Source organism: Xiphophorus maculatus, chromosome 12 (assembly GCF_002775205.1).
Source record: "Xiphophorus maculatus strain JP 163 A chromosome 12, X_maculatus-5.0-male, whole genome shotgun sequence".
Taxonomy (NCBI): Eukaryota; Metazoa; Chordata; class Actinopteri; order Cyprinodontiformes; family Poeciliidae; genus Xiphophorus; species Xiphophorus maculatus.
In genome coordinates this window covers 26,035,350-26,048,819 of record NC_036454.1, presented here as the reverse complement: position 1 = coordinate 26,048,819, position 13,470 = coordinate 26,035,350, and the positions used below count along the sequence as shown (strand labels likewise).

Sequence of the window (13,470 nt, the reverse complement as noted above, 5' to 3'; positions counted from 1 at the left end):
GTTTGTTTTTATGTTTGTTCTGGCGATTTGAAGCTATGTTTGAATTTGCTCTGATAGGCGGACCAATCACACATGAAGGTGGGGGCTGGGGATGATTAAGTGGATCTTGCCAAAATCCACAGGCACTGACAATTATTTGTCAGGATTTGTTTTGTGATAAAACAGCTTATCTCCATGGATTTAATCTTGGAGTCTGTGCCTGCCTTTGTGCTTATGCTAAAGGTTTAGGTTATTGTGTCTGCCCCCATATTCACGCTGTGCTTCACACAGCTTCAGACTGATTTTAAATTAACATCTTGCTAACTTGCTGAATTACCGTCCTTTCATATGCACATCAGCAGGCTCCGCATTGTTCCATTCACACCGCTTGCAAACACAACAAAGGAAGACTCTTCTAATGTGTAGCGTGTTTGTTGGACACCACTTTCAGTTTTCATGTCCTCAAATCAGTTACATTCTGCTTTGTGTACTGTCCACCTCATTTGAGGTTAAAAGCCTGCTTTTTGATGAAATGTTATTGGCAGGCTTTGCAACAGACACACTGTGCCAGTCAGTTGAAGTCATTGCACACCTCTGCTAATACTGGGAATAAATAGTGGGATGTAAAGTGGCTGCAGAGTTCTCCATTCTTTATTTATTTATTTTTTTATGTAGGGGTAAATTTCATTCTATTAGACCAGAAAAGTAATATTTTGCAACAAAAACCAAATATGTTTTTGTCCAGTGGCCTCTACAACATAGTGGCTTCTGTTGTGCAGTGATTCGTATTTGTTGACTCGCTGATGAGGTACATTATGTTACAGGTCTCTTCAGGTTAGGTCAGTAGGCTTGCTGCCCAGTCCATTGTCTCCATGCTGGCCCATCAATGAGCATGGGCACAGGATAATTGCATAAAGAAGCTGTAATAGGGGGAATTGGATTAGATTTGCCCTAACAAAAATAAATTAAAGAGGTTATCATGACATGCAGACTCCTAAACAGACTCATTATAGCTGCTCATCCAAATATAGCGTAATGCACTGCATCATTTGCTGTCAGTTAAGCACAACAATTTAGCAGGAGTTTCAACAAATAACATCATGTTTGACCAACGTGACGGCCCTTCGAAGCTTTAACCATTATCTGATATGAGATGTAGGGCAGAACATGCAAAAGCGCAAAGGATCCCACTACAGAGGGGAAGAAATATTTCTTACTGCACTTTCTGACTCAAATGATCTAAAACTTTTTTCTTCCGTCTCCCGGATCTATAGACATCCATGTTTTTTTTTACTAAATGTTTCATTACCCACGCCGGGTGTCGGGGAGCCACTTTCCAACATTAAGGATGTTTGAGAAATAGAAAGGCTTATGTTTTTCTTAAGACCGTGCACGGATAACCTTTAAAATGTGTTTAGTCAAAACGGAGAGAAGAGATCAAAAATCTTCAAAATTCTTACTAAAAGCTATCGGAGATGTAATCTGTTTACATCAGAAAGGGAAAGGTGGATTAGTGAAAAAATATAAAAGGGGCTCAAGAATAAAATGTGGACCATACTATTGTTGATGAGTTCATAGCCTCTTCCTCCTTCATGTATATTTTATTTGCTTGTACTTTATTTCTCTTATAAGTAAAACTTGTCTGCAAGTGTCACAACACTATATACATGTATATATACTGTACATTCAAGTGTCTGTTTAGCTGGTTATTCTTTAAAGCTGGCATTTAGATCTTGGAGATTTGTTGACATTTTATATATTTATTCTGAAGGCAAAACTTCCAGTAGTGAATTTAAATGAAATTATTTTTTGTTTGTTTTTAAACGTATTTATAAAATTTTTTCTTAAAAAAGCAGCCAGAAATGGCCAACTTTATACTAATTTGTTATTATAGGATTTAACGGTCCTTTTAAAAAAAATTTATTAAAGGCAATGAACAACAAAAATAAATAACATGCAAAATGATATTGCAACACATAAATAACTGCAGACGATACAGCAACCTGCGTGCAATAAAATGTGGAGCTGTTCAAAGGCACAGTTGTTGCTTTGAGAGCCTTGCCTTGCAGCTGGGTAAGGTACAGGACAAAAACACCCCACTTCCAGATGTCTTCCTGGGTTAGGGAGAATCTAGCGCTGCCCCTGCCATGAGAAACAAACACTAATTGCCCACTGGCCCCTGGTTGGAGATGTGCAGCTGGGGACAAGTGGTTAAAAATAGCATCACTTGTTCCCATGAGTGGCGGGCACAAAGCAGCGCAGCATTAGTATTCAGCATTGAAGCACGGAGTGGATTTTAAAAAAAAAAGAAAAAAGGTCATCTTCTGGCCATGGTCACAAATGTTAATGTTGGCTACCAACAGAGTACAACAGACTGGGGCAGTAAACTCCACCCTGGGCTTTGTCCCTCCATAGCCCACCTTACTGAACCACTGTCCTCTGAAAGATCCCAGGAAAATATTGCATGGAAGCAGCCAAGGGAATGTCATGACATCCGTGTTGTTTTGCTTGTAGCTCAGCAGCATCCATGCTTGTTAGATGAAGTGCTTGTCTCCACGCAGCGATGGCCCTTTACACTTGAGTCGAGTTACAGTTCTCCTTCTATGACACAAAAGCAGCATCTGGTTCCACCTGACTGGAACCATGAATAATTTAATGGTGGGCATTATTATTTCCAGCCAGCACCACTAGCTTGGCAATAACATGCGACTTAGGTAGTGCTATCAACCTCAATCGCTAAGTGGTTGAACACAGAGAGAGGATGTTATTTTTACCTTGCTGGCATCTTACACTTTAGTGGGTTTGTGAGTATCTGCTTGAATGAGTGCTTCAGTGTTATTTTTAAGTAGTACGCTTTGCAGTGTTTGTTGGGTAAACAAAGCTGTGCTAAGCACTGAGGAGAGCTAATACAATCAAGATAGAGGCCACAATCTAGTTACCCTGATGCCACTCACCGAAAGCGTTCCCAAACAAAGTTCTCATGAGGCAGCACTATTATTTGATTTTTATCACTTGAAATCTACAATTAAATACTGTATCAATAAGTTTTTTGTTTATTTATCTAACTGAAGCTATCCATTGAGGTGAAAACATATTTTGTTTGCACACCTCAAGTTGCTTGGTGTCAAATCACTTCACTGCTGTTGCTGAAAAGTCTGGGGGACCAGCATGAAATTCTCATGGTGTGAACACACTGAGTGAAAGTATCATGTACTCACTTTGTGTCATAAACAAACTTCTTTGTGAAATGAAGATAAGTTTGAATTTTAGGGTTATAAACCTCGGGTAACAAGTCAGCGGTCTAACAAAGGGCAGCATCAAGATATAAATAAATGGACTGAACTTATATAGCGCGTTTCCAGTCATTTTGACCACTCATAGCACTTTACACTAGAGTCACATTCACCCAGTCGCACTCACAAACACACACATTTAAACACCGATACGCAGATCAGTAGGCAATTTGGGGTTAAGTGCCTTGCCCAGAGCCACATCGACATGTGGCAGGAGGAAGCTGGAATCGAACCTACAACCGTCCGATCGCAAGACAACTACTCTACCATATACCATATATGGGACAAAAGACTGTGCATGTACACTCACTCATACCTAAGGGCAGAGACCAATTAACCTAACATGGGACCTGGAGAGAGCCAGGGCATGCATGGGGAAAAAGTACAGGCTGGGATTCAAACACATCATCTTCTACTTTTTATAATAACACAAGTACAACAAGCTATTAACTTTTGATTACAGAAGTTTTAAAACATTGACAATTTGTGCTAATTTAGTTATTAGGCTATAAATGGTATATTTTTTTCACTTCAAATTTTCCCGTCAAATTAATATTTTCTTTGAGCAAGGGCAAAGTGTAGCAGCCACCTTTAAGTAGACTAACCAACAGAGCACAACAGGTAGCGTCAGTGTGGCTCTGGAGAAACCTCTGGTCATGCTAACACTTTCCCTAGCATCACTTTAAAGTGATGTTAACCCATAGAAACAGTACGGTGAAAAATTCTAGCAGTTTTGAAACTGCATTTTATTAAACATCTTTTACACCTTGATGCCGTCAACTGATGTGAACTGATGGTTCACGTTTCCAGAATAACCTTAAAGTATAACAAATACTTTAAGGTTTCAGATATTGTATTCAGATACAATATCTGAATCAGTAATTCAGATATTGTTTCCAAGTACATATGTGTTACACAAGGACAGTCCTTTTCCATGGATTGCAGAAACGTAACCAGTGAGCAGTGACTGACTTCATCCTTGTGATCTTTTCAGCTGAAAAATGATGTTTTGCCCCTTCACTGTGTGGACAACGTTCATCCACTAGAGGACAACAGCAGAGCTCCACAACTACACCAAGAGTCCCTGAACCACCAAAAGCTCCATCAAAAGTTACTGGTGAGTGCTCTGTGTGAAAGTGAGATAAAGGCTTGTTGACGCTCACTATATCATGGGCTATTAGGGGCAGTTGGAGTCTCCACTGGAGGCATTCGCCTTCAGCTTTTTTCTGAATTTATTTTGCTCTCCCTTTAACTGGTGAACCACAAATAATCTTGCCTTCAGTAGTTGGGTTAATTTTAAAATGAGCTGTGCCTTCTTCTGTTTATGTTCTTTGAATCCTTCCTGGTACCGACTGAGGTCAAATTTGCAGATTTATTGGTATTTTCATGAGTGAAAATGTTTAAAAAGATGTAATTTCCTATATAAAATAATATAATGTACTTACACACAAGATAGCGATGATTGTCAGTTTTGTACTCAAAGGTAAACTATGGATGAAGGTGCTTCTTGTTACCACACACATATCAACCACCCCAACTGGCTTGTACTGGTTTGGCTACCATTTTTACTTTAGAACTACCTTTTCTTCAAGAAACCAATTTGATGACAATAGAAACGTTGTACTATTCAGCTGAATTAGCCGTAAGAAGATGGGTTCACTGCAGTCATAAAGGCATGGACACAATCAACAGCATTGCTTAGGCAGTCTGTGCTGTTTTACAGTTTCAGAGATTCTCAATAAAATAACCTACACAACATTATGCTACCACCTCCAGCTTTACGCATTGATGAAAGGTGAGGGGAATCCATGCATATTTCTGTCTCATCATCTTAATATTCATCGGATCAGGCAGTGTTTTTTCAGTCTGTTGCTGTCTAATTGTGATGAGTCTTTGCTCAATTTAGACTCAGTTTTCTCTTATCAAATGAAAGGAGGGGCATCAAGTATGGTCTTTAATCAGTCTCCTTAAAAGTTTGATGAGTTGTATGTTCAGCGATGGTCTCCCAGGTGTTTTGGTTGTTAAAAGTGGTTATTCAAGCTTCTGTTGTCTTCCTATCATCTCACATCCGTCTCCCCATCCCACTTTAAACCCTCTCACCATGAAGCAGTTTTTTTTTTCCACAGGACTGCTCCTCACTTTCTCTTTTTCTGACAATAAACCGAAGAGATGGTTGTTCGTGCAAACCCTTATAGATCAGCAGTTTCTGAAGTCTTTCACTGACAACTATGCTGCATTCAATCTTATGTAAATCCGATTTCTTCTTCGAACTTCAGCAAGTAGCTTGCATCACGTATAGATTACTAAATGTATTGAATTGCTTCTGTCTGCTTCCAGTAATTCCATGTGTTGTTATTCTGATCCGGTAGCCATGTTGCTCAAAGTTTTAAGGATGGTAAATGAGTTTTCTAACGCTTTTGCAGGCTTAGTCTATTTCAGGGATTCCTTGGCAATGTAGTCCCACATAGACTGGTGGTAATTCTGCTGATTTCTCCCAATGTGTGTAGACCAGTTTAAATAATCTCTGTTAATTAGATTCCAGTGCAGCAAAACAGAACGAGCTGAGTATTTATGTGTGTAATTGTGCCCACGAGGCTGCTGGCCCTCCTTCCGATGTCTCGTCAGCACTTAGCAGACTGTTGTTTTCATGTTATGGGTGACATCTTTTCACTAAGCCATAAACCGAAGCTTTGTTATTAACAGTTTTTGTGTGTTGATTCACAATGGAGCTGACATTTGCTAATGGTGTGATGAGTTTGAGGAACAATTTTGGCTGCATGGTTTCCAAATAACAAAGCTGTTGCCTCGATCACAAATTTTAATGGCATGCTAATTAAGATTAGTTCAGATAAAAGGCAAAAGACAAAGGCTTGGATTCTTAAAAGGCTTGCAGATCCCTCAAACCTTCTTGTCTCGCGCTGAGAGTGTGACCCCCTTGCGTTAAAGTCCGCCAGCTGTAGTCTGGTGGGGTGTGAGGTTAGCACCAAGTACCGTGATTGTTTACATAATGATGGTGGTGTGAACCTTATTTTTAAAATTTCTGCCCACTTGTGACAGAGCTGCTTGATAATTAGCTTGTCAGCATGTCTTCAGGGTTTGCTTGGCATTTCAGTCACGCGCAGCAGGATGCTCAAAGCAGCTGAGCATGGCTAGAAATAAAGTGGAAAGTAAAACATTTGTCCTTCTTATTTCCAAAGATCTTTGTATGATTTCACATGAAGATTGTTTAAGGACTTGATGATTAATGAGACTTATTTAGCAATAATCTTTGACCAATATGTGCCAGACCTCATCTACTGGCACATATTATCATAATATTGGAAGGAATCTAATACCACAAAAAAATCACCAGTTCTTTGTAGTAACCATATGTCTGATTCTTTAGAGGCAGACAACAGATAATGGAAAGGAAAAGTAGGAATTTTAGTAATTTAAAGTGTGGGTGAAAGGCAGTGATGTTAGGTCCTTCAGGAATAAAAAAAAGAGACGATGATGATGAATTCAAAAAAATCTGTTACAGCGTCAATAATTACAAATATTACATGGTCCTATATAACACTGAGTGAGGTGATTATGAAAAACTGACAGAGTGGGGGACTTCTTCAGAAAACTCCATTAGCCTGCAGCACTGGTATTTTACAACAGAGATGCAATCAGCGGACTTCTGTTGATGGTGTTTTCCCTTTGATGCAGCTGACTGTCGCTGCGCCGTCATGTTTGTGAGCAAAAGTTTGAAGAACAAAGGCTGGTTTTAATAGAAGTGATGCTTTGAGTCTGGGGACAAAAAACATCTGACTATCTGAAAATGTAAAGAAAATAATCTAATGAGTTTCTTTGGTTAAGCACATCTACTTCAGGGATCTCTCCAGTGTATCATAAAACTGGTGGGCCACCAGGCGTTACTTGTGCCCCCACCAGGCTAAGCATTGCATATTTTTTAAGTCTTTTTAAAATGTTTGTATTTTTTAAGACTTTATAGTTGGTCTTCAGGTATTAATCTTCCAATCTTCTGATAATACATAATTATCAAGTGATACTTTCAAATTTCCTGTCAACTTTAAACATTTTTTAACCCAAAAACACGACTGGCCACTGGATGAATGACTGACCTAGTTCCCAACCATTGGCCTTAGCAAGTTGTCCCAGGGAAACCTTGTACTTTCTTACATACATTTAGCTACATTTGTCTATTGTGCAGTGTATTAAACTGCTGTCACACAGTTTAGTACACTGGCATTTTTTAGTTAAGTGAGTGCAAACAGGAGGAACTGATGGGGAATTTCCAGAACATCAAACTTCATGTATTTGAAGTATGTGTATCATTTTGGTGTGCTCCCGTCAGGCCAACCAGGGCCAGCCCAAGACTCCATTGGGCCCTAAGCGAAATTTGGTTTTGAGGCCCTCTAGTTCTGCTAACAACGTGGACTGGCTGCAATCAGCAGCCCGATCATTAGGTCATTCACACACCTGCTATAAACGTATTGCATCTCTGGCAGTGCTGTTTACATTATATACATGTATAATATAGGATACATTTATTGGCCAACTGATTTATCGACCAGTTGATTTCTGGGCGCCGATTTCCTTAATTTTGGGGGATCATGATCGGCCGATACTTACACGTGAAGCTGATCTTATCTCCTAATCATATCTTCGTCAGCAAAGGTTTAAAAATCATCTCTGTCCTTTTCTGCTCTACAGTGAGAGGTTTGACTGACAGACCGGCCCACCAGGTCAGGTCTAAACGTTTGGAGTTAACAATATTCACTCCATTGTTGCCAACTCAGCGACTTTCTTGCTATATTTAGCGACATTTCAGACAAAAAAAAAATCATATCAGCCAAAATCAAAATCGGCAGGTAAATTAATTTCTCTTAAGCGTTACTCCAATAGCTAAAAATGTAATGTATACCAGGTGAGTCTTTCTCCCCTGGAATGTGGACCGGTACTGGACTGATTCTGAGCCTTCAAAGGATTTTCACATAACTTAGAAGTTGATGTAAAAATAATGTTTGTTTTAGCCACAAAAAGTTTTAGTCATTCAGCATCCTGATGGGAGGGAACTGGCCGACTGGCATCATTTGGAGTTAATTAAAATGAAAGAGTCTGACAGGCTCATAAATAATAGTGAGATCTTTCTGTATCTGTGTGGGTATCAGCCATGTCAGAGGGGGTCATAAGACGGAACAATAATGCAGAGAAATACAGATCGCATGTACCTGGGATTTATAATCTGCATTCTCATGTAATTTAAACTTATTAAAATTCTGACATGGTCCTCCAAGTTCTGCAAAAGTCCAAAAAAATTTAATAGTGTATGTCTAAACTATTCGATTGAAACTGCAGTTTGGGAAAAACTGAAAAAACTGGGTGATATGCTGCTTGATCCGGTAGCTGCATTTATTTTCCTTGGCACTGATTGGCTGGACCCTGCAAGAGTGGAAATAAGACTGGCTAAGACTGTTTCAACTGTGTGTACAATATTAATGCAGACTAAGGTATATTTGGTCTTTGACATATTAAAATAGGCAGGTAGATTGACAGGATTTTAGCTATTCACTGTAGCTGTAGTGTCTAATCCCCGTAAATACCAGGGGTCCACAGTACAGGAAATTATTTGAGTCTTTATACTTCAGTTAAAATAAAAAATAGCCACCTAATGCCCACTATCATTTCTCCTGTGGGTCATTTTGTTTTTATTAGAGGCTGCAGTAAGACTTGTACACTTGTGACAGGAACATGAGTGTTACAGAGTCCCATGCATTATGCGCTTTTGCAAGTGGGGAGAAGCATATGGGGGCCATAAGTGCTAAAGATGCATAGCAAAAGAACATCAGCTATCAAGTGTGAAAACACCCATAGAAAATCCTCGTTTTGCTTTTAGACCTAAAAAAGTGTTAAAATACAGATTGTAAAACAAAAGTGAAATTAATTGCTTCACAGGAAAGCTCTCACTTTCATCACTTGCATTTTTAATGTAGTCTATTTCTCCGGAGACATAAAGTTCATCTTATTTGCTTTTTCATTATATCTCATCTAATGTCAGTGTAGTCAGATAAAAAAAAAACAAAGAAAAATATCTGTTTCTTAACAGTTAAGAAACAGATATTTTTCTTGGTAAAATATGAGAGAGTTGGATGTTTATTATTTATTGTTTCGGAGTAGATGAGCAACAAGATACAAAGCAAAGCACAGTTTTTCCAGGAATAGGTTCCCTGCTCATCTACAAAAACAAAGAAGCTCTTTGCTTCATGCAACCCTGACTGAACACTGACTTATGTGGTAAAAATTGCAATTTTCTTAGGGAGTATAGAGCACAAGGGGAGGGAGCTGCTACGTTAGTGAAGTGACTAAGTATCTATTTATACTGAAATATCCTTTTTCAGACATTTTCGATATGTGGGTTGCATGAGCAGATTTGCTGTCTGTTGTGAAGATAATTTAGCAATTTAGTGTCTTGTGTTGTAATGTGATATGCAATGCTTGGCAAGGCGATTCTCCAAACACCATTTGCGAAACACGTGTTTCTCTTTCTCTCTGCTTCATTACTGTGCTCTTTATTCTTCACTTGAAAATTGATATGGAAGCCGTCTCTTTTCGGGGCTTATCGTCAGAACTGAGGGCTTATTTGAGCTGCATTCAGTTTGATGGCAAAGTGAATCATCAGGCCAAGAACCTTTAACACCCCGATCCCAGTATGGCAAAGTAGAGACATCATACAAAGCTAAAAATATTGAGTGTATTTTACGTTTCAAATTTTACACATTTCAGCAGCAAGGCAGTTCAAAATGTTTTACGTCATGAAATAATTTTTACCATCCCAAATGCTTATGCAGCATAAGATTTACTGGCAGTGTCTGCACCTTATCATCACCTTATCACCTTGCGTACATAACTACACCTCTTGAACTTGTGATAGATGTGATAGGTGAATATGAAGTGCTGCATAATTGTGAAATAATAGGTAAATTATGTCTGCTTTTGCACTTCTTTTGTTTTTGTTTTTTTACCAATGCAGTTTGTTTGCTGCAACTGCAAACAAACCACATTTGTTTGCAGTTGCAATAGAAATTTTTTTGAGGTACCTCTCTACCACTTTTGCACATATAAAGACTAATATTTGGCAGATGTTTTGTAAAATAGCTCAAGGGTAGTCAGATTGAATAAAATGTGTTTGTAAGCAGCAGCTTTTACGTATTGTTAACTGATTCTGAATAGGATTTATGCCTAAACTTTAAATACATACATGAATATGGTTTGGTCCTAAACCATTACATTGTAGCTCTTCACATTGGAAGGGGAACCTTCAAATGTTCTAAATTTTTTTTTCAGCCTGTAACAGACTTACTGTCAGGATTACACTGTAGAGCCGTCTATTGTATCATCAAATCTGTCCAACCTCCATGTTCCTCCTGAGGAATGGCGATGCTGCCACCATCACCATGTTAGCATGATAGCATATTCAGGGTGGTGGTGCAGTGTTGGTTTTATGTGATTCATAGCAAGTCAAAAGCTGTTCAGTTGTGGTCTGTCCACACAAGAGCACCATGTCAAACAGGATTTCTACAACTGCTTTCTATTATTTCCCTTCAACTTTAAAATTATGTACCACTTTTATTGTTCGATTTCTTAAAATCCTAATAAATGACTGAAGTTTATGGTTGTAATGTGGCAAAGTTTGTGGGGTATGAAAACCACTGCGAGGACTTTACAGACTTTTTAAAAACATTGTTTTGTTGCAGCTCACCGTACACTCTTTGTAGTGGGGTTATGTTTTTATTTATCTAAAATAATTTAACGACTGAGTAGGAATTACCTTTGCCAATGAGCTTGGATTGTAAGTACGTGTTTGTGTTTTTGTGCATGTATCAATATTGGAGGCTTTAAGCGCTGGGAGCAAACCTCATGTTTACATCACTTGTAATGAAATTAGAGCTGTGTGGCGCCCACACTACGGGCCTTCACTGATCCTCTAATTCAATTACTCCCCTTATTAACGCTCAGATGCTGCTGACTGACCCAGGACCACATTCTTCCCTTGCTACGCACCATTCACTCAACAACTCCTTTTTTCTTCTCTAATGAACTGATTAGTTCTCTTTGTTTTATTGATGCACGTGGGTTATCCAGGATTCTCCTTGACAGCAGAGTATGACTATCTATCCTGAATCCTCCTGTGTCAGGATGACACAAAAATCTTCAGAGGATAGTATCAGGTTCTGATGATTTTGGGACATTTGAGAAAATCCAAGTAACTGAGATCAAGGGTTTCTGCATTGGTGTGACGAGGAACAGTAACTGTCACTTAAATAAGCAGAGTTTTGGGTTTTCCTCAGTTTAGTCATATGCTTTTGTCAATCTTCAATGTACGTTTTTATAGAAATAATATGCATGTTCACGACTACATTGACAGTATTGAAAATAAGGTGGTTATATGAACCATTAATCATTCATGGAGATGAAAAATAAGAACTGAATCCTGTTCATAACATATGATTTTTCTCATAATTCCATATTTGCATGTTCAAGGTTTCCCTCAGAAAACTCGCTAAGCCTGGTGGTTGGGTGCCAGGGCAGTCATTCATCCAGCCGCCCGTCGTGTAATTATACTTTTTGAGTTAACAAAAATGTTTAAAGTTGACAGAAAATTTGAAAATATCACTCAATAATCATGTGTTATTGAAAGTTTGGAAGAACACCAACTAAAACATGCAAACATTTAAAAAAGACTTAAATAAATAAGTAATGTTTAGCATGGTGGGAGCACAAGTAAAGCCTGGTGGCCTACCAGGCTGGGAAAACCCTGCATGTTTACGTAACACCTAGATGTTTTCTCAGTAATAGTTTGCCAGTCATTTTTCATAATGAAACCTAAAAGTGCTTCATCACTGCTTCATGCCAACAGCATGGCTCCACATTGCATCACATAATTACATCACAATCTACGCCGTGTTTTTGTTTTCTGCTGGCAAACAACTTGGTGATTAGCCGCCCATAGCTCACATGCATACCTAACAGTTGTTTTGTTTTCTCTGCACCAGTGAATAACTCAGTCTAGAAACAAAGCAACAGTATTTGTCAGTGTTATCAGAGTCCTTGCTTGGTCTCCTTCATGGTCAGGTGTGTTTGAGCTCAGCTGGCACCAGCCGCCTTCATGTGCGGCCTGGCCTGTCACGATAGCCACATATGTAAGTGTCACATTATACTTTTTATTCATTCAACAGTGCCGTGGCATCCCAAGGTAAAGCCAAAGGTTATAATGTTAGAAAGCGTGCATATTGTGACACAACACCAAATATTGGGGGTTATGCATTGATGTGCATTGAATGTTGAAATCATAGAAGGTTTTTGAGCCGAACTAGCTACAACTTTAAAAACATTTGCTTTTTATCTCTGATTAAAAGCTGGAGGAAGTCCTTTATATGGATTTATCATATGTTTGCACAATCGCCCTGTTTTTTTTTTTTTTTATCTGCCTGAGCTCATGCATGACACAGTGGAGCTAAATCATCTTGTGCCAATATTTAGTCTATCAAAACTAAGTCACTGCCAAGTTTCTCAATCTCCAAGACCTGCATCGAGCTTATTAAATTTTCAATCTGCTACCGGCTCCCTTTCTCGCCTCACAGGATGAATGTGGCCTTTTAATAATGTAACCGGTTTTAACAAGATTGTAAAATGTTCATCTAACTTTCATAGACTCTTTTAGCAAAGTGACAAATTCATAAGATTGCAGGAATTATTGAGGCAGTCCATCAATCATTTATATATTTTTTCCTCCATGTAGATCTGAGTGATTTGCCAAAGTTTACAGCTTTCTGCAAAGAAGTTGCTTGCAACTGCGGCTTAGAAATAAAATAAAAGTATGACATAAGACATTAAATCACACTTCTGGAACCTAAGAGTACTTTAATGATCGCTCCTCTTCTCCTCTTCTCCTCTTCCTCATATCTAAGGTACATAAATTACATAAGTATAAATCTTGAAAACAAAGCTCCCTTCAAATGCAGCATCTGCCACAAAAGGTTTTTTTTTATGAATTAGTTTGTAGTTGACGATTCCTCTCTGTTTTTACACACACTGTGTGTTTCGGTGACACTAGTCGTCAGGTCTGGGTGAAGGCAGAGTACATGTGAACGCCTCTAGCTGCCGTAGCGTGCACTCTTCGGCCTCTCAGGCATAATGTGTAATGAGTAAT

At 38.7% G+C, this 13,470-nt stretch overlaps 1 protein-coding gene across 14 annotated transcripts in view; it reads left to right on the top strand.

The window, feature by feature from the left end:
* Positions 1-13,470, top strand: part of rimbp2 (RIMS binding protein 2) — a 95,020-nt gene that overhangs the window by 11,660 nt on the left and 69,890 nt on the right. For all 14 annotated transcript variants that reach the window (XM_023343484.1, XM_023343490.1, XM_023343486.1 and 11 more), the window contains one exon: positions 4,267-4,389. In XM_023343484.1, coding sequence (XP_023199252.1) covers positions 4,267-4,389 — 123 coding nt within the window. The remainder of the gene's footprint in view (positions 1-4,266; positions 4,390-13,470) is intronic.